We start from the raw sequence: 21951 nt of genomic DNA, 5'->3' as shown, positions 1-21951 counted from the left end.
TGGGTTTGTCTGACAAGGCGCCAAGCTGCGTGTGTGATTATGTAATGACCGAGGGGAGTCTCTGGATGCTCCCTGCTTGTCTTCAGCCGGCCCTTGAGGGAAAGAGATCGGGGCGTGTCGCGTCATATCACCATCAGGTTGGGGCTTACTCAGTCAATCACAGGGACGTACCCGATGCCTGAGGCTGTGTGTCAGTGACTAAGGCTGACCCAGAGACGAAGAAAAGAGAGACATCAAATGCAGTATATCGACAATACCCTCGTCTTTTGGCGAGATGTGGATAAAATTGCGGCTCTTTTCTTTATGTCAAAATCAGCATTTTAAAATGTGCTTACCCGCCTGCTCAGATATGACACCTCAAACACACTCCCTTTCCTCCTCTCTGCACCTCTCATTCTCAGCCAACCAGCAGATCATCAATAATACAAAGCCCATTTTGCTCGGCTGACAGGCAAATTGATGTGTAGCGTGAGCATGTATCTGTATGCAATCTGGGGTAAGATGTGGACAAATCTCAACACAGGAGGGGTTCACTAACATCGGATCATTCTTCCCACAGAAAAGTGTCGAGGCACAGACTGATTTATCACGTAATAGGAAACACATGGGCTGCAGAAGGATGCTGCGGAGATGGATCCAGATTGGAGGTCAGAGAAGATAGAAAAAGTCCAGCTGTGACAGCCCTCACGCCCCCCCCTGTCTGCCTCGTCACCCTCCCTTTTTCTCAGAAACAATCTGCCCTGCTGCTCTCTCACCTTAAGACCAGGATACTGCTGCTAAGCCTCTCTGGGCTCTCACTCTGCCACGGTGGATTTCCAACCAGCCGTGTGTTCACAGAAACTGCTTTGGCCGCGCTATATGAGCGACCTGTAGGCAGGATTTGGGTCACGTATGGTAATTAACCGTCTCAAATGGGGGATGAGCGAAGGTCATGACTAGGACTTTGGGAGAGTGTCCTCTGTAAGCCTTTGGCTGTGGTATTGTGTGTCTCAGAGCGGGCCAGAGGCAGAGGTTGGAGGCCGTGGAGAGAGAGTGAACAGACAGAGGAGACATGTTGAGATGGAGGCTGAGTTGGCAGCTGCACTTCTTGGCGTGGGAAGACTTCTGTAAGCTGCTTTTTCCCCCCTATGACTCCAGTCTGTTTCCCCCCTTGGCAGGCAGGCTTTTGAAGTGGCTCACTGATACTTGCACCCCTCAGAGTAATAGTAGCCACATGGGCCCCCAGCTTTGAGCCATCACAGCGGCTGAAGCACTGTGCCTCCACATTTTGGTCTTCTCTCACTGTTTTTCATTCATCAGGACTAAAGCTAATGTTTACATCTCTTACTCATAATGCCATGGCTACTGTGAAGCATATATAGTAGTATGAGGTAGTGTGACTTCTTGGCAGCGGTCTGAAGTTCCTGCTCTGTTGATGAGTAAGCTTCCCCTGACTGTACTGCACATCTATTGATTCAGTGTTCATCTGCAGCCAGAGGGGCTAAAAATACAAGTTTTCCGAGAATGTATGATTTAAAGTCTATTCTGTCTGGGTGTGGAAGGAATTCTGACATCTCTCAGTGACTTGTGTTTTTGTTTGTGAAGACCTTTTCTCTTTAGTCTATGTATTTATTTGAGTCACACTCTGTGTTAGACTTGTGCGCCTTTTGTTAGTAGCACTCATATATGATTAGGTGATGAGAATTTCCCTGATCTAAAAATAAGTCTGATACATCCCATTTCACAAGCCTAGGGTTTACGGCCTTTACAGTACATCAGATTTATGAGGTAACTGTAAGTGTCACTGTAAGGGGATTAGAGCGGTATCACTGATCATTTAGTTGATTGATACAGCTATTTTAAGTTAGAAGTCATGTTTTAAATCATTTTTTAAGCAAAAATGCCAGAAATTCATTAGTTGTTTCTTCTCAAATCCGAATTTTTGCCTTTTAAAAAGCTTTTTATATAAGTCAAGTGAAAATGTTTAACTTTATAGACCAAATGATTAATCAGTTACTTGAGAAAATAATTAGCAGAATAGTTGATAATGGAAAATAATGATTCATTGCAGCCTGCAGTTGTTCTCTCACTTATCTTTTGATGACATAAATACAACCCCACAAACCTGTGTGATTGTCGCATTTAACTAAGTACATTTACTCAAGTACAAGTCTGAGGTACTTTACTTAAGTATTTCCATTTTATGCCACTATACTTCTACCCCACTACTTAAACAAACAGTAAATGTAATTACCTGGATGTATATGAAATAGTTTAAATTAGCTCCACTTCAACCAGACGTAACATTAAAATATTGCTTATATAATATTAATGTTTCAGTAATTATATAGTTTGAGACAAATATACTAATGTAACACTATTATGGGCCATGCTGCCTGCAGTACTTTAGCCTTTGATACTTACAGTAGATTTTATGAATAATACTTGTGTACTTTTGAATGCAGAACTTCTATGTAAAGTATTATCACATTGCAGTTATGGTCGTTTTACAGCTGTTGACACACTTGCTGGCTAAACTTGAGTTAAACTTGATTCATTGTCGTACATACTTTAATATATTGTGTAATATATTGTAATTGCCTACAATTAAAACGCCTCGCTCTTACTTGTACTTACTGTCTTGGTGGCATCAGTCACCCCTCCCATCCAAATGTTTTGGCACAGCCAGAGGGAGCCCGCACGCTGTGGGTTTGCAGGGCGGAGCGCACAGATTTACCCAACATTTGACTCCCCTCTATTCCCAGAGTGTCAAGTTAGCCACAATACAAATGTGTCATGTCCGGTGAATATGTCTACTATAAAAGCTTGAACTAAACCTTCATAAGTTGAGTACACTTTTTTACTGAATTAAAATACCTTATGTGTGCTGATAGGATATAGACACTGGGGCTTTTATTTATTTAAGTGTAAACATGTAAGCAATCAAAACCTATTAGAAACAAATTTCCATGATTGTTTATCAGTTTCCAGAGATGCGACAAGGCGAGTTTTGACTCTAGCTTTATCCACATTCAGTCATGAGTGGGCCATCACCAGTGGTGGAAGAAGTACTTCTAGCTTACACTTAAGTAGAAGTAGCAATACTACAGGGTATAAATACTCTGTTACAAATAAAAGTCCTGCATTTAAAATCTTACACAAGTAAAAGTACAGAAATATTAGCATAAATGTATACTTAAAGTCTTGAAAATGAAAGTGCTCAATATGCAGAATAGTGTATGTTTATTTAATTGAATTATAATTATTGTACTGGAATATTACTTCAGTGTTTTCGCTGGTGGGGCTTTTTTTTAGCAGCCAGGTATTATCTTTATCTAGGCCTATTGTAATAAAACAGAATTTTTAATATATTTTTCTATTATTAATCTGAATCTGAAGTAACTAAAAGAAAAAAGTACAATATTAGTCTGTGAAATGTAGTGTAGTAAAATGAGCCTATAAAGTAGTGGAACATTGAAATACTCAAATAAAGTACTAGTATCTTATTACTGTACTTGAGCAAAGTATTTAAGTAACTGTACATAGTTATTTTCCACCACTGCCAACTCCTTTGTGTACACATTCCTTCCCACGCCTTTACTTTGAAGGCCCAGTCTCCTGACTTCCGGTGTCCCCCCCATGTGTTTTGACGCCGCTGCAGTGAGTTTCCAGGCAGGGCCGAGCACAGAGGGATTTAGTTATGTACAACTGATGCGGTCTGGCGGAAGAAGAAGAAGTAGAGGATGAGGAGGGGGTGAGCGCAGTGAACGTCCCGAAACAACGGGAACAGAGAGGGGGTTTTTTTCGGGAGGAAGGAAGCTGGATAAGTGTTGAACGTATAAGTTTGCGTCTGACCGGAGCGCTGTTACTCTCAGAGCTGCTCGTGTTGCCGCCTGTGCAGCAACAAATCTGCCTCTCCTTGTTGCAGCCAAACAGTCTCTGCTGTCCAATGAATGGAGTTGCTTTTTGCCTTGTTGGAATACCACCCTACTCTGAGAACCACGTAAGTACACGCAGCTGCCTTATCGATCATTGTATTGATACCGGGATAGCGTTATTGTGTGTGGACGGACTGAAGTGCAGCGCGGTGCTGCTGGTCAGAGAGCGTGATTTCCTAAGAGGATTAACAATAGTTTACATAGCCGCTGTGTACACACACACTCGGCGACATATACTGTACAGAAACCAAGTGTTTGATCAGTGTTTTGCTGCAGCTTTTGTGCACTATTGTGGACGGCAAATGGTGCGCAGCCCAATGAATTTAGCAGCCGCCTCACAAAAGTGATCCAGAGTCACATTTAACGCCCCGGTTGCTTCAGTCTTTTGTCCGCCTCTCGCTGCACCAGGAGGCGGACAGCCTGTCAATGGAGACGGGACGTCCCGAACAGGGATGGGTGTTTGGAGAGTGTCCATCACCTCTTCTTCCTCTACATCTCCTGATTTTTATTATTAATCAGGCAAATTGGAGCTCCTCTGGGGTTGAAATGGGAACTACGCCCATTTTCAAAAAATTCCTATGGTCTAAGACAGCTAAAACATATAGGTAAACCTGGACAACTCTCCCAAATCCAAAACTAGAGTGCTAAGCCTCAATTTTGTGATGTCATAAGGTATAAAGTCTGGAGCTGCTCCATAGACAATAACTTGGGAAAGATGTTGTAGATGACCCTGAGAGCACCCAGGAGTCTGTTTCAGAGCTGAGGACACTACAATAGAATGAAACATAAAATTCATTTGGTATAAAAAATAAAACCATTCATCGCCTATGAAGCAGCACCAGACTTTATACTCGATGACTTCACGAGTTTGGGACTTTCTTTTCTTGTTTCTGGCTTTGAGAGAGAGCATCACATGTTCACAAATATTGATTGAACTTTTCCTAGGGATTCTTAATTTAGGTGGTGTCCCCCTTCAAGATATGAAATCCACACAAAGAGGGCATCAAATAGTGGTCGACATGAAGGTGGAGGTATTTCAAGTGGTGACATATCATTAAATGAAAAGATTGGAAAAGTATGACCTTTAAGTCGATAAGCATCACAAGACTTATAAGCTAGCGATAGAAAACAAACTCCTTCTCAACTGTCATACAAGTGTGATAAATTTAGGTTGTAAAGGTGAATCCTATCTTTCATAGCTGATTATATTCCGCAAAAAAAGTTCTTGTGAATTAGTGTTATTGTGTCTGCTGTGCTGGAAGCCTTGTCAAAGAGACGTGTGAATTAAATTCCTCCCGGTTTGACTTCAGGAATGTGTATTGAAGCTCTGATGTGTCATGGTGAAGTCATGAGGTAAGATATGTCACCCTGGGCGGTGGTTTGCTCGTTGAAGGAGGCATATGGTTTGGTATCTTGGCCTTTTGCTGTGTGTGTGTGTGTGTGTGTGTGTGTGTGTGTGTGTGTGTGTGTGTGTTTTAGTGTGTGTGTGTGTCTGCTTTGATTTAACCCCAGAGGCTCTTGTGTGTGATGTGGTTGTGTCGGGGAGTTGCTGAGATATTTCCTTTGGTCCTTTTGCTGGATGAATCTGGTGGAGAGTTTGTGTGTTTGACAGGGTTATGAGGTTATATTTGCCAGTGTCTCTCCTGTGTGTTGCAGTATCGCTCTTAGCTTATCACCCTCTGTTGTCAATCTGCTACTCTTTGTGCTGAGAATTTTTTTTGCTTATGAGTTTCCCCCAGTTTCCACCTACTTTGCTCCCTTTTTATTATCTGTCGCGGTTGAGTTTAATCCCCTCCAGCAAAGAGTAACGTTTCCTCCTTTGTGGTCACACACTTTAATTGAACCTCTCTGGCTGTATGCGGCTGAAACAGAAATGCTCCTTTAAACACAATGAACTCTGTTTTATCTCTTTCAATGTGACGCTTGTTGCGTAGAAGTTTGTAGTAAAACACTTTGTAGTAAATGTGTAACAACTGCTGTGCTCACAAAACTGTCGCCTTAATGAACAAGAAGTCATAAAACTACTTTTAAAGTGTCTGGTGTCCTCCGGTATGACTCTCTCTGAACTTTTAGTCTCTTTATTCATAAGCTCCTGACCTCAACTTGTCTAATCTCAGTCCCCAACCTGCTGTTTCATACCTGACCTTTGACCCTGCACGTCTCAGCCAACACCCAGCCCCCATCTAGTCAGGCCTCTTTCTCTGTCTGCATGTTATCTCACTTTAATGATGGCGGATTTATTGTACAGCAGACAAAACTGGCGTCTTGATGTGCAACTGAATACACCCAAGAAAACAGCTAATCCATTTAAATGAAGCAAAAAAAGACAGTCAGATGCAAAATGACACTGTTGTCTGATTAAATGTTTAATTTGTCATAGAGACACAAAGCAAATCAGGCTTGTGTGCTGGTTCAGCCTCTGAGCTGCAGAGAGAGAGAGGGATGAAAGCGTCGAGCAGTTATGATGATGTCCAGTGGGACTAGTTCGATGTTGTTAGCAGGCCCGCTCTAATGTAGCAGTGCAGGGTTTGTGGGTGAGATCAATAGAGGCAGTGCACTGCAGGGCGGGGCAGAGGGCAGGACGAGTACGATGTCTAATGCTGCATTGTGCCACGTGATGCCGCCGGAGTATATTGATGACGGGAAACATGAGAGCGCTTTTATGAAAATCTTGAGCTGAGCTGGTCGATGTTAAAGCCCCTCTGTTGTCCGCGTGGCACGTGTACCAGTTTGTTCTCTGATACACTGCACACTAACGCAGCATTATCCTGCAGTCTTCCGAATGTGTCCAGACATGACTTGCATGCTGTATCGATGACAGGGTGTTTTATGTTCTGCTGATCCTTGACTTTTTTTATCCCTGATCTGAGTACTCTCTTTACGCTGAGGCACAGCCCTGCTAATGGCTTCCTAAAGGTCTCAAAACCTTCAGACAGAGGCTTCGGCTGATCCACAAACTGTCTTTCAGTCCTATGTGATGCAGCTGATCACAGGACAACCACCTCAGAAAGGTTGCAAAACCTCAGACCACAGAGGCCACATCCAGTCAGCAGGTTCAGGATCAGCTCTTGGTTGAAGGCAACGTTAACTGGAAGCAGCTGGGTGATGCTGCAGAGGAAAGCATTTCTGTGATCATTAGCAGATGGTTTCACCATGTAGTGGGCACATAGCACAGACAATACTGCTATGCTGGGAATTTATGTGATTCTTTTGTACAGTGTATCCCAGTCCCGTGCTACCTAGAGGTGGGGTCTAATTCTGGTTTCATACTTTCCACAAACGCAAGGTTCCACTTTGGCATAAATGTCATCGTCCTACCATGTTAATGAGGGTTCACGTGGACCCTATGCAGATGTCCGCCTGAGCCCAGAATTTGTAACTGTGCTGAATTTATGTATAGCAAGTGCTCTGACTGGGCATGCTCCAGTTACGAATTATAGTTTCTTGTTCCACACTTTTGTTCAGTTGGTGGCGGATACACCTTTAGTTGCTTTGCAAAGAGGAAGAAGATAACAAATGTTAAATGCTTGTTTTGAAGACAGATTGTGCGAGGAGATCCACCCACATTTATATAATTTGTCCTTGATGAAACACAAAGACAGATGAAACAACTGGAATGTGTATGCATGGAACTCCAGACCAACACGGATCCTCGGTGGTAGTATGAATTGAATCACGTGTGTTTCCACATGACCAGTACAAGAACATAGCTATCCGTGGACGTTCAATGTGGAAAGAATATCCAAGACTCAACCTGGGGGTGAGCACCTGAGAGGTTGCAAGGTGAAGCTGAGTAGTACAGAAAAATATGTTTTGGCGGCACAATATTCTGCTTTTACTTTTTAAAGATATTTTTTGGGGCATTTTTAGCCTTTAATGGATAGGACAGACAAGTGTGAAAGGGGGAGAGAGAGAGGGAGCGACATGCAGCAAAGGGCCACAGGCTGGAGTCGAACCCGGGCCGCCGCGGCAACAGCCCTGCACATGGGGCGCCTGCTCTACCACTAAGCCACCGACGCCCCATTCTGCTTTTACTTAACTTTTCTTAACCCATAAAAATTTGTCAAGAAAACAGTCTGAGAAAAAGTCTCCCTGAAGTTAAGCAGTCTCAAGGGTTGAAGGGTTGGAAGCAGACATTGCATTGTTAGAAAGGATCACACAAGTCAAACACTGGGAACTGCTGCAGGAAATGTACAAGTCTTTATAGTATACAATATATCGCAATCTGATTCTGATTTAGTTAGACATTACTGTAATGTACCCTTTTGTACTCACAGAGAGTGATACAGAAGTCCTGTGACAACTGAAGTTACTCATGCTGCAACTATGGAGCATTTCTGCCAAAGTTGGGAAACTTGTCAAAAAGCCTGGCTGTTGTGCTCTGCATCCTGGAGCAGAATTGTCCACTGACCGGAAGAATTAAAAAGCACGAGCACACACAATTTTTCCATTTCTCCAGGCTAAACATGCCACATTCCCAAAATATGATAGGTATTTGGAGCACTTACTGTCTTCAACGGTGTCAATGCAGTGGGCGGAGCTCCACGGTGGACACACAGAGCATGACAGTAAAGTGTGTGCCCTGCAGCGGTCCGTAAACACCATTAAAACATCCCTCACACCTTTACACCTCCGCCCTCCCACCTCGACACCGTCACCTCCGCTGCATTCCTCAACTCCTGAGCCACGAGACGACAGCTGTACCGCAAGCTCACACCTCACATCTACAATCATTAACCTGGAGAGTGTGTGTGTTGACACACTTTAATCACACACACACATACACACAAGCACAGGTGTTCACAAATATAGGCACTCCAGCATGTTGACATCGCACTTTAAGGGTCAGAGTTGTACACACACACCTCGTAATCTGTGTGCAGGTGCTGAGAAAATGGTCACACGCACACACACACACACACACACACACACACACACACGCACACACACACTGTATTCAGATGCCCTCTGTTTTGAAGATCTGTCCAGCTCGATGGAGCGTCTGATTTGTCCTTCTGCTCTTATGTTTGTATGAGGAAGTCCTTGATGCTGTACAAACATTGTGCAGAGAGTGTATAGGTGGGCGAAGGACATCAGTCATCATTGACCTTGTTTACTGTGGTGAGAGGGGAGCGGCTGCTCGGTTGCAGCTCTGCAAAGCAGGCGTGTTTCTTTTGCTAATGGCTGTTTATTGATCTCCCATTTATCTGTCAGTCAGTCAGTGTTTCTCTCTGAAAGAGTCAAACTTGACAATAAATAATTGAATCAATGTTGTTTTGACATGTAATTTATCGTAAAGGTCTATGAACTTGATTATTATCATGATTCTGTTGATTGATAAAAGAATTTCTTGGTTAAAAGTTAAGATATATGTATATTTATACCATATTGAACCCTGTAATATCCAGTTTACCCTCTGGAATTCTTCCTGAAGTAGCTGTATAGTTGGAAAAATCAGTCAACCGTACACTGCCCTGCAATATTTTTCTTTCTGCACCAGCTTGTTCCAACTCCCCAACATATCCTCATACAGCGGTTTGTACGATACAAATGACGTTAGGTCCTTATGGTAAAGCTATGTAATTAACATTAAGTTACTGTGCTTAGGTTTAGGAAAAGCCACATGTTTAGGCATCTTTAGGTTCAGGCAAGTAAAGGTGCAATGGCTGGAAAACCAAAAATGGTTAGAACGTACCTTATGATACTTTTAAGTTCACAAAAAGTTCACACGGTTCCGAACACTTGTGTCATGGGGAAAGTCCTGGGCTTTGTGATCCATCCATCACCCCAAAATACCTCTTAACTAGAGCACTTGGGACCGCTTCCTTCTTTACTCCCATCAGCGCATTATTCACGTGATTGCAACCTTCCAAAATATGCAAGTTATGCTCGAATTACTGGCTCATCATTGCGTGGGATATGTACGCATTTTGGTGCATTATGTTTCTAGGGAAACATGCAAACAGTACAAGAGAACAGCCTGAACTCCAGATTGAAGACTCAGTGTTTTTATGGCTGCAACATTCCATCAATACCTTAGATATCTTGTGTATCTTTTTCTTTTTCTTTTTTTTTTTTTTACACGTTTTCTAAACATCCAGCCTGGTGTGTTTGGTATCTTATTAAATTTTGGGATTCCCAGTGGAGCTTGATCAAAGCTTGGCCACACAGCATGACCGACCCACTGGTGGGTTTGGTTGATGAAAGAGGTTTATTAGTTTTTGTTTCGGTTGCAGGGAATGTGCATGTAATCAGAGGCATCTTGTTTCTAGAAAAGCACAAAAATGTTGTTGAATAAAGAAGAATGGATGCCGTTTGGTTCAGAAGTTGAGGTATATGTTGTGTGTAAATGAATGGAGGATATTTCTTGATGTTATTACCTGAAAGAAGGATTGATTTTCTCTGATGGAAATGCCAACCTATTCTTTACTGACAACCTTAACTTGGGGTATCTGCTTAATACTGCCGAATACTGACCTGATACCATAGTTTCTTACTCTCCACATTTAAAATCTGTCAACCTCATGGATGGCCTGATCTCTGCCTTTCTTTAAAGGTGATTGTTGTAAAATTGACAACATAAATAAGAGATTTGGTGAATACTTGAATACTGGTCTAGGTCTAGTGTAAGTTGTCTTGACTCGCATCCGAACAGGTTCCTTTTTACCTTTATTTGCTCTTGTTTCTCTGTTTTCCCTTTTTTCAACATATTAGCTGGACATGAGGTGTACCTGTCCAGAGAAGTGTCAGATCTCATACCCAGTCATCTTCTCCTTGTGTAGGCAGTGCTTCTTCTCTCTCGTCCCAGCTGGGTTCGTTTCATGTGGCGTCTGACTCTCAGGCACTGGGAGGTTTGTTGTGAAACAAAGCCTCTCTCAGAAACAGATGAGAGCTAATTAAATTCAGCCTGTTAATGGTCTGGCCTGCATCAGTGCCCCTTTGTGTGTGTGTGCCTGCAGAGATGCTGTGTTGAAGTGTGTGTGTGTGTGTGTGTTGTTGCTATGCAGGAAAATATGATACAGTACCCTATGTGAGGGGCTTCGTGTTGATGTGATGCTCAGCACATAGGAGGAATGAAGAACAGGTCAGGTCTTGTTCTGAAATGCAGACTTGACTCTGTATCTGTCTGCGGGATCGGCCTGAAGGCAGCGACACTGGGTTTGAATCAGGGTCAAGGTTCAGAGGTGAGGGGCCCCCCGTCCTCACACACTTGGTCCCCAGTAAGTAGACTAAAGAGGCAGGAGGGAACCTCTGTCAGTGCGTGCAGCAGGGGCCACAGGGGTTAAGCAGGGGCTGCTGTTTAACTGATCTCCATTCAGACAATCGAACGCTGCATCTTATTTTGTCTGTCTCACATCTCAATACTGAATGTGCACATTTTTGCTTTGCGTCGTCATCATGTTTACATTTTTGCAAAGAGGCTTGACGATAAGAATGTTTGGAGAAAGCTAAAAAGGTTCACCGTGTCTTGGTCCAATCAGCCTTTCAGGCTTTTTAGGAACAGCGGGGTTGCACTGGAATGTGAGAGAGACACAAGAGGAGGGGGTAAGGAGGAAAAAGGACAGAAGAAGATAACAAAATAGAGTGAATCCTGATGAGTCAGGGGGGGAGAATGATGCCAGTGTGACAGCCAAAACACAATGAAGCAATGGAAAGTGGAGACAAACAATCCTTCACTCATAACCTGCAGAAAAGCTGCCAAATTTCACACTGCTCTCGTCAGCAACCAGTACAAGAAAGTGTTTACTGACATTCTGTTCTTGGATGTTCTTGGTTGTCCTAGTGATGGGTGATAAGTATAAATTTCATGGTTTCGGTATAGAAATTTTAAATAGTGAATAATCATTTATAAGGTATTTGATAAATTTAGTGGAGATACAGTCGAGAAAGTCAAAAATATTTAATTGATTTAGTATCACACTAAAGCTGAGGTATCCTGTCTTTTAGGCTGCATCCACACTGATATGTTTATATTTTCAAACCCATAAGTTTACGCCTAGCATCCACACTACTTAGGTGTTTTTGAAAACACTGCTGACCCAGTTTTATTTAAAAAGTCGAGGTTGCGATTTATGAAAACAATGATGCAGACACTCAGGGTTGCCTCCTGATTGGGTCTTTTCAATCACAAAGTTTCAAGCCAAAACATTACAGCTACATCTACATATCGTTTCTGATTTCTTCCTTCTTGTGTGGGTAGTTCTTCTCATTGCCATGGCTTCCAACAGTTCTAGTATGTTGTTGTATTTGTTTTCCGTCAACTCACAGTCTGTTTCCTTCCACCTTGACCGCCTTATACCCATTTGTTCATTTTCAGTAACAGTTCTCCTCCTTGTTGGTCCACTCAGAAAAAAAATCTATAGTCTTACTTTTCACCGTTGCTGTTCTTCCTCTGTAGTATTTTCTATGACCAGGCAACCAACCACAGAGTAGACAATCTACTTCCTGTTGACACCGGCACGCGCGTGCACGGTGTATGGGAAAGGTCATGTGATATGCATTTTCAGGCATGTTATTATGGACAGCGATTAGTTTAGTGACTATTCAGCGCATTGGTGTGGATGTAAAATAACATCACAATGCTTATCTACAGTTTGGGCTTGCAATCTATATATTTGTAACAGAAATTCTGTGTTTCAACTTTGGGTTTTGATGTTTAAAAATGTTTGTTTACCAGGCATTGAGTTGGCATTATGGGAAATGCAGTATCAATCATTTAAGGTTAACGATAACAAAAATAGTCAAATCACCCAATCATGGGTTAAACAAACCACATCTTGTATGGTATGTTGCATGCTTCATGCATGCAGTAAGTGGAAAAACTGATATATCATCATCATATTTAAGAAATATCATGTAATTTAAATGTGCTCACATTAATGTATGAGCATTGTATGAGCATGTATGAGTTGAATTAAACTTTTTTTCTGTCCCCTAAGTGTTGAAATATTTGGGTAATGCAGTGAAGCAATGGATTAGAAAACATCTAAGTTTGTAATCAGCTCGTTCCAGAGGAGTCACAGCTTGTTCTGGTTTTGTAGCTCAGCCAGGAAGTCATTAAGTGACAGAAGAAGAGTTCTGATGATGTTTGCTCACTGTACATAACTCTCCAGGAGGTTCCTCTGGGGTTGTTTATATTGTAGATGGCAGTCAGCCAGCTAATGTCTATCAGAGCTGTTTCGTTGGAGTTAGTGAGCTGACTCACTGACCTCTAACTGTACTTCCTAAACAACCCGGGCAACAGTTTGTAAGCAGTTTTGTAGGAGAGGCGGGGGGGGGGGGGTTGTTTTGACAATCCAGCAAAATCACGGGATAGAGATTATCGGGAAGCTAATGAGGTGCTGTGGATGCTGGGAAGAGATAGAGCGCTATGGTTTTCCTGATGCCTGCTGGTCCAGCACAACACCACCTCTGTTTACATGTTCACTAAGATTCTCTCAGAGGATAATACTGGTGTGTTTTATTTGTTTTTGTGTGTACCGGTGCTCCAAAATGTCAGTTGCAGTTTTATAGGAGTAGTTTGCCATTTTAAGATATTTATCTGCTTTCCTGCCTAGAGTGAGATAAACTTACATATCTGTGAAGCAAGAGACAACACTTGATTAGTTTAGCTTAGCATGAAGACTTGAAGCAGGGGGAAACAGCTAGCCTGCCCTGTCCAATCAGCCAAGCAGCACCTCTACATTTGATTAATTAACCCTTTAAACCTTGTTAGTTTAGTTCGTACACAAACAGAAATGCAAAAACTCGAACCACCATAGCTGACATGAGCACTTAGGTTAGGCCTAGGTTCAGTTCCAGCCTTTGGCCCTTTGCTGCACGTCATCCCCCCTCTCTCCCCCTCTTTCCTGTCACCCTTAAGCGGTAATATCAACTCAAGCCAAAAAAACCTCTTTAATAATTGAAGTATCAATATATTAAGCCTAATGCTACCAAGTGAAATTGAGGAAGCAATTTTCTCTGAAAACTTGCTTTACAGTCTCAAAGCTGTCACATCCAGTTCCCACAACAGAGCAGTTGAAAGATACACCGCTTTGTGTTCTACAAACTACAGTAAATATTGTAGTAAACTGGCCATAACTTTATGGCCTATATTGTTTTCTTCTCTTAGATATGCATGTAAATACTAGGGATGGGCATGAGTACTCCAGTCCTTGATTTGGACATCAGTGTATGTTCAGTGTATAGAGTAATTACTTTTTGTTTTGTAAAAGAAAATATATGTAGAGATAGATTAAATATAGAAGTAAATTGACCCAGGGAGGCACAATGGTGAAGTGGTTAGCATTGTCGTCTCACAGCAAGAGGGTTCCCGTTGGGTTTTTGCCGGAGTCTCCACAAGCAATGCAGGTCAGGTTAATTGCGGACTCTAAATTGCCCATGGGTGTGAATGTGAGCATGACTGGTTGTCTGTCTCTATGTGTCAATCCATAATCTGGCAATCTGTCCAGGGTTGTCCACCTGTCGTCACCTGCCCCCCCCCCCCCCCGTGACCCACCAACAGTATAACCTGGGATCAATTTGCATTGTATCATTAAGGGTTACTCGGTTTGATTAAAACACGGCAGTAAACTGCTTTAGTGTTTGTTGCATAATTGTTAATGTGGCTAATTGCGGCTTAACAGGTATCAGTTGTGTTTATTTTGTGGCTTTACTGTGAGGGATGTGGAGGGAACACCTCGGCCAAAATACTAACTGCATGCAAACACAGTCAGTGCTGTGTTCTCACTCGCATCTCCCACAGCTTCTGTGTCTTTTTCACCCCCTTCTGTTCTGTTTCCTTTGTCTGTCACCATCCTTGTAATGGAGTAGTAATTATTTTCTTATACCTTAACCTTTGCAAGTTCCATCTCTCTTGTCTCCTAATTTGTGCCTTGACTTTGAGCGATTGCCGTCCCGCTTTGATCTCCTCTCTGTTACCTTCTTTGGTCATCTCCTTTCAGGATACTCCTGCTTTGAACTGCTGTTGTTGCTTTCATTTCTCAGGTTTTGTCTGAATGTGTGGTTGTAGACGTTTTTTATTTTAATGCTTCTGATGTCATCCTGAAAGCAGGAGGAGTTTTTGTATGTAAGTTGTGCCATAAAAGGTTTGTTTGATTCTTGTGTACCCACTCCCTTCTTCTCCTCCGCTCACTCAGTTTACAGAATGAAAACTAACAGGATGGTATGTTTCTATTAGCGTTCCTCTCTGCTTTAAGCAGTGCCAGTGTGTCTTTCATCTGAATAACAGAGTGAAACCATATGTGTATGTTGGTGTGTGTGTAGCTCATATCAACAGTCACAGTCCTTTGCTGTCTTCCCAGTGGACAGCCAAAACAGGGAGATGGCGGAGACCCATGATCCCTCGCGGCCGTATGCCTGACCTTTTTTTCTAGGATGAAGCAAGTCATGAAACCACAGAGGACTGTTTATTTCTGCGGGGTGAATCTCAGACTGAGTTGTTGCCACCCTGCATTAAAAAGTTGCTAATACGGAGTGACAGAGGCTAAAGACACAGAAACAACATCAGCCCGGCATGTGGATCTCATCATTACATTAACCAAACAACATGCCTCTGGGATCAGCAAGACATCAGTAAACACAGACGCCAACAGCATCCCTGTCCTCTAGAGACATCTCCCTCTCTTCAGCTGGGCTTTACAGTCTGCAGCGTGTCAACAGGAAGGAGCAGGCAGATGAAACGATAGCGTGGGCCAGTCCTGTATTCAAAACATGCCAGGCGGTGTCTGTGTGCCATCTTTGTGCCACTGGAGACCAGAGAAGAGAGGAGGTGGGAAGGGGTGCAAAGGCCAGCAATGTTTTAATCTTCAGGTTCACCAGTCAGCACAGTGTGAGAAAAGAAGCTCGTGTTAGCGCCAGAAGAATCACGCCTCATAAGTTTTGCATCCCATGTGATCGGCTTTGCTTTGAGCTTCGACTAGATTGGAGAAAATGTAGATTTTACAGGAGAGATTTGATTTCCCAGCCTGGAAATTCATGCATTCACGATTATGTGTGTGTGAATATCTTTCGCCCGGTGCCACCAATTTTCAGCACTTAAAAGAGGTCAGCGTGAGCCAGTGGAGAGTCATGAGGTTTGGAGAACAAATTGAAATTTGGGACGGGCCAAGAAAGTCTTTGTGAATCCTTGAACTTTTTGATCGTGGAAAAGTCCAACTGTGTTAAGAGGTGTGACCATGCTTGAGTACATCTGTAAGAACGATATATATAGGAGCAGTTATCACACGTTTTCACATTAGTAATACCCAAATACCAAGACATAATCCAGAGATTCCCAGGTGACCATATTCTGTCTGTGGGACGCTCATTGAGAAGTGTTTTTTGACGAAATGAAGCCACTCCTGGTTGCCCCTTTACACCCCCAGACTCCACTTTGAGAATCACTAGACTGTACGATCCTGTGTGAGCAGAACGATGAAGGACTTCCTCAGCGTGGTGTGAGCGGTGGTGCATGGCAGGAATGTAAAAACCAGATGACCTCAAATGGAAACTCCAGGACTGTTGGAGGCAGGCAGGCCATCTCACTTGCTCTAATAAACACTCCGACTCCATTCTGCAGTCCTGCTCTCTCTCCTTTTCTTCCCCCCTCCTCCCTGGCTCAGTTAGCCTCCCAACCTGGCCCAGCATCGCCTCCACCACCACACCCCAAATGTTGGACCGCTGCCTGGCTTTGGGCCCGTAGGCCGAGATGCACGCTTCGGCATCCTTAGCCAAGGAGAAAAACGACGTCATCCGCCTGTCCCAAAGTTATAATTTTCATCTGTTAATTACACAGAGGCAGAGATGAGCTAAATATATCTGGGCCTGCAGAGGGGGAGCAGCCAAGAAAGAAGGGGGGCTCCGAGTATGGCTGTCCTTTGCCCAGACGTACTGTAGACGAGGGGGGTGGAGAGAGTCGAGAGGCCTGCTGGAGCCCTGTGGTTTTCTGCTGCCGAGGCCTGCTCCTGAAAACAACCAGGAAAGAAAGAGAAGACCAAGAGGCAGAAAAAGAAGGAAGAAAGGGGGGGTTGGCTCTTATTCCAGCGGAGCTCAGACGTGACGCTCTGATTGCTCCCAGCGGTTGTGGTCAGTACAGAGGAGAAGAGGGAGGAGGGGGTGTACAGTGCAAGAGGAGCAGGGTTAGCTCTTTGCCAGATGTCGTCATTGGCCTCATGGTATATATGGTATACACACACCGGGAGACAGATGTATCTACTCGGGGGAAAGTACAGCTGCAAGTTTACCTGATGAAACCCAGCCGCTGCTTCATGGTGACACTCAGAAACAGCAGGATGTGGCAGTGTGGAAATCTGTTGCCTCTCTCTGTGTCCATGTTTTCAGTTAGTGTGAGAACACACTGTAAAAAGATATTACACCTATTACTGGAACAGATTTGTTGGTTCTACAAGCTCGTCAGCACAGAAGCAAAACAAACACCATCTGTAGCTTATTCATTTTTGTGGTGCTCTCTGGTTTGGTTGCTATATTCATAATACAGTTGTACTGACTAGCTACTGATTTCCAGATTGAAGTTGTAAAAATCATAATCCTCAAGACTCTAATGTAATGGCTTTAACTCCTAAGCCTTCACACTCTGAAAAACCAGCTGTGAAAGCTAATTTTAAAGCTATAATGAGCGTAAATGTCTTCGCCGTCAAACCTGTCTCCCTGCAGGGTTTTTTTCTCGGGCGGGAACAGATGCACCTTGTTGGTTCTCATGGCAACTGTCAGCAAGGAGGTGATGGGTGGGTGTGATTAGGTTGAGGACGGGTGTCAAAGTAAAGCCTGACAACCTGGTGAGTGGCTGCATTTATGGTAGGAAGGCTGAGTGACTGGAAAAGATCATTTCTCACTAACCTATAGTGGTATGAGTCCATGCAGATTTTTTGGGGGTTAGACTTGTTTTTATGAACCTAATTTTAGCTTTATGCAGATATATTGGTATCAGAATGTGCCGTATTTCAGCTGGGAAGTACCACAGTACAGAAATACCAAAGATATGTTTGGAGTGTTTAAAAAAAAGACTTGCTCTAGCAAGTTTTTGGAAAGACATGTTCAGGGCTCAGACATAAGAATTTTCCTGGGCAAGTAAAATGCCATGTGAGCCGTCACTCCAGCAACTCACTCGCCCAATTGGCTGAGCAATAAAATTAGACTTTAACACATCAGGGGGTTTTCCAGAGTCGGTGACGACTTCCCTCTAATCTCTGTTGAGATTTGCATGTATGCAATACCAACCGTGTAGTTGTGAGACAATGACAGACGAAGTTATTGTTATTATTGAGGCAATGTCAGATATCTTTAAAGCCAAAACTATCAACAGTTGCAACTGCAGGAAATCCAAGGGAAAAAGAGCACGTGAGGTGGACAACTTGAGACGTATCTCTCTCTTCTTTTGAGTTGTTTTGTTGTAGATGTGACCTGAACATGGAGAAAGCTCTCCACTGGAGAACACAGACACTCCCTGCTAATTGGGTTAAAGTGGAGCACCATCTCTCCACTTACTGGGCAGGGAAACATAATGGCTGTGTTATTTCGCTGCGGTTCTCCATATCAGTATCACTGCCTCTCACACACGCACAGTCATACTTGGATCACGCAAGTCTCTCTGGACTATGGCTGCACTTTGTGAAACGGGGTCAAAGGCTCATATGCAACTGATCCTTCCCCAACATACTGTACACATGCAAAAAACACACTAACACAAGTCGAAAAGCGTTTAATAATTCATTAACATACCAAGACTCCACTGGATGTGACCGACACACGGTAGCAAATGTGTGTTAATGTCATTTAGCCGTCAGTCACGCAGACCGGCCTCTATAAAGTCAGTGCTGCTGATGTTACGATAAAGAGATGTATGAGAGGTAATTAGAGTGTAGCTGTGAGTAAATATGTGCATGTGTCATTGCTCTCTCTTCACCATCTGCTCTCTCCAACTTCCTCACTCCTGTTTCTGCTTTAGATCACTCTCTGCCCTCATTTTTTATTCTCTCCCCTGGTCTTCACTTTCCAACATCTGTTATCCCCCCCTCCCCTCCATCGTGCTCTCTTTCCCACTCTCTATCTGGCTTTTTTTTGCCTACGTAGATGCTTGGCTGGCTGGCTGGCTGACTCACGTATCCCACGTTCCCTTGTGGCAGATGTAGCATGATGAACACGTCAGGTTTTGTGTTATAAAGCCCAAAAGGGTCTTTTTTGTGTGTGTTTTGGCTGGGGTTGCAGTTTGTTTGAGCCAACATTTACTGTATATGTGCTCATGTATAAATAAAGACATTCATTATCAGTATATCTTTTTTTGTAGAGCCAAAACAGAGAAAACTACAACTGGACAGAAAATTATTCTGCAGTAATTCTTGACCAAAAAATTCAGTCATTTTCTGGTTTCAGCTTCTCCAAAGTTTGACTCTTTTATGTCACTGTAAACTGAATATTTTTAAATTCTGGGCTGTCAGACAAAATGAGACATTTGAAGATGTTAGCTTGGATTCAGGGAAACTATTTATCGCTATCTTCTTACATGTTATAGACCAGGTGATTGATGAACTGCGATTTGTATTGATCATTAAGAGCATGTTACTGTGTCGGCTGTTTAATCTTTATATATTCAGATGAGTGAGGTGCTTACATAAAGGTGAATAAAGAGTGAATATTTGTGTCAAGGCTTTTGGTCGAGCTAATTGTTTCCAGGCTGACAGCACTCACATGGCATCATGGCGTGAACCAGCACATGTAAAGAATGCATGCATAATGCGTTAGCGTCTTGAGGAGGAGCACACGGTCAGGTGGGCTGCTTTAAGTGCTTTAATCCTCAGGTCTGCAGGAGTAAGCTGTGCATTGTTGTTGTTGTTGTATCGGTCCTGGTCAGTCGGGGGGGGGGGGGGACCACCCAGCTCCCCTCAGCTGTGGGTTGATGTGATATCTGACCCTTGTACATTTTGCATCTGAGTCCACCTGCTCTCGTCTCTGGACTTCCCAAGATTGTTTCCACCTTAAAGCCCACAACAGGTGTGACCTCTCTGATCTCCTGCCACAGTCTCCCACCCCGCCTCTGATGTTATTAATTAGTAACAGACACGAGAGCACAGATAACTGCTTGTAGGTCAGCTCACCCTGCTCACAGGTCCCTATGCCTGCCGCTGCAGCGATCAGAAACTGCAACTGTAAGTGCTGCATGTTGAGTCCCCACCCTTTGCTCTCCCATGTGTCCCAGTGGGCTTCTCCCCACCCATCTGCTGCTAGACTCTGTGTTGCAGCTGCCCTCTAGTGGCTGCTGGTGGTAACTACTGCTCTGAGTGCAGCCAAATAGGCCTATAGGTTCTGTGACACAGGGATTTACTGGAGATTAAAGTTAAAATTAACCTGCTTAAAACAGCTGCGTCCGATTTTTTCACTTTTTTTTGTGTAGAAACCAGACAGATTACTGATAGTGGCTGTTTAGACGGAGAGATAGACCTCCATCACTGTGCACCGGTGGGTCTATATCAAATGCTCCATCAGTTTCTTGGGCCTGTTATTCTTTAATCATATATTTCCTGATTTTAAACCAGGGCCTCTTCCAATTTTAGACTACATGTTATTTACACAAAGTCGATTTTTTCAAAATTTAAATGCTACCCAGACCTACTCCGAACCTTTTTGGTTTTGGTACCTTTTACAGGCAGGAAACTGTGCACTATTTCACAGTAAGAAAACAGAATGAAAAAATACACAGAAGTTTGTGTAGTAAAAGTATGTTTTTGATTCTCCCTCATCCCTTTACTGACATCGTGACCCCTCTGATTTATCTTGTGAACCCTTTTGGAAGGTTGGAAACCACTGCTGTGCATCATGCATATTTTTGTGGTTCACGTTTTTTTTCATTCATGGCACCAGTGTGATGACACACACAATTTATTTGCCTGCTGCAGCAACACATGAAACCTCCCATGCCACATGTTGAATCAGGAGTGTGCCAGTACAGTGTTTCTCTCACCAGTAGGGGACAGGATTCACACTCTGAGCTGAGGACACGTCTCTGAACTCCTCTTTTAAAACTTCATTTTCTGGCATAAATGGATACCTTCATCTCTGCCGAGGCTTTGTTGTGTCACTTTTTAGGAGTTTCATTGTGAGCACCAACCGCAGCCTGTCCTTCACTGACCCTGTCTGTACTTTTTCTGAATTGTCGCAGCCTGTGTTTAGAGAAAACACCCCATCGTTGTGTCTGCAGCCTGGTTTGTTTGTGACACGCCAACTAAAGGCTCACTCAGCAGTCTTCTTCTCTTTCCTGTGTATTTCCCGTCAAGCCTCAGCTTATTCCTCCTCCTCACACTTTATGTGTCAGTGTGCTGGTGCAGAAGAGAGGAGAGAAACTTTGTTTGGTCTTGCGAGGAAGCCACAGTGGAAAAAGAGGAGGGAGGCCTCTGTGCGTTAATCTGTTGGCCAGCGGTCATGTTATGAGTGTGAAGGGGATTAAAACATATCACCAAACTAATCTGCCCGTTACACCGACAACCGTGCTCTGCTGTATACCGCCCCACCTCCCTCCTTCCTCTCCCCTTTCACTTTCCCACTGATGTGTTTGTTATCAGAGAGCAGAGGGCAACGAAGCATCGCTCCTTGGAGCTTAGCAGCGCGTGTCGGCCCTGATTTCCTGACTTTGAGAGCTTTGTGCTGCAGGTTATGATAGAAAATAACTATTGTTTGTGTCGTCTCCAGGATGCAATGTGTGTTTATTCAGCAGTCAAATAGATAATGCAGGTATGCTGCAGCGATGTACATCAGGCCCACATGCAGGTGATGGATGTGCGGCCTGCTCGGGCTTGCTTCAGGCACACAGCAGACAGCGTGGGCCACTAATGGGGGGGGGGCTGTGCTATTGTCACAACTCCTCATGTGTGACTGTGTGTCCTACATGTAAACTGTAACTCAACGCCTTTTTGTTCATTTCTCTTTTGTCAACTTTGAGTTTTTTTCCCCCCTCCCTCTTCACGCTCGTCCTCCTCTTTGTGTAAATGCCTCCATGGTTCATGGAAAGGAGAAAGGGAGAGAAAGAGAGGGAGCTGGATGGACA

General features: G+C 43.5%; 1 protein-coding gene across 2 annotated transcripts in view; it reads left to right on the top strand.

Moving 5' to 3' along the window:
* arhgap23a (Rho GTPase activating protein 23a) overlaps positions 1–21951 on the top strand; it is a 75280-nt gene that overhangs the window by 11783 nt on the left and 41546 nt on the right. The window contains exon 1 of one of the 2 annotated variants that reach the window (XM_049560416.1): positions 3694–3982. The exons of the other annotated variant lie outside the window; for it this stretch is intronic. Within the exon in view, the coding sequence (XP_049416373.1) occupies positions 3929–3982 (54 nt within the window). The 5' untranslated portion in view covers positions 3694–3928. Of the gene's footprint in view, positions 1–3693; positions 3983–21951 lie in introns of those variants that run through there. 2 annotated transcript variants of the gene reach the window in all.

This window comes from Epinephelus fuscoguttatus, linkage group LG19 (genome assembly GCF_011397635.1).
Source record: "Epinephelus fuscoguttatus linkage group LG19, E.fuscoguttatus.final_Chr_v1".
Taxonomy (NCBI): Eukaryota; Metazoa; Chordata; class Actinopteri; order Perciformes; family Serranidae; genus Epinephelus; species Epinephelus fuscoguttatus.
The sequence above is the reverse complement of the archived record's forward strand: the minus strand, read 5'-3'. Positions and strand labels throughout refer to the sequence as shown.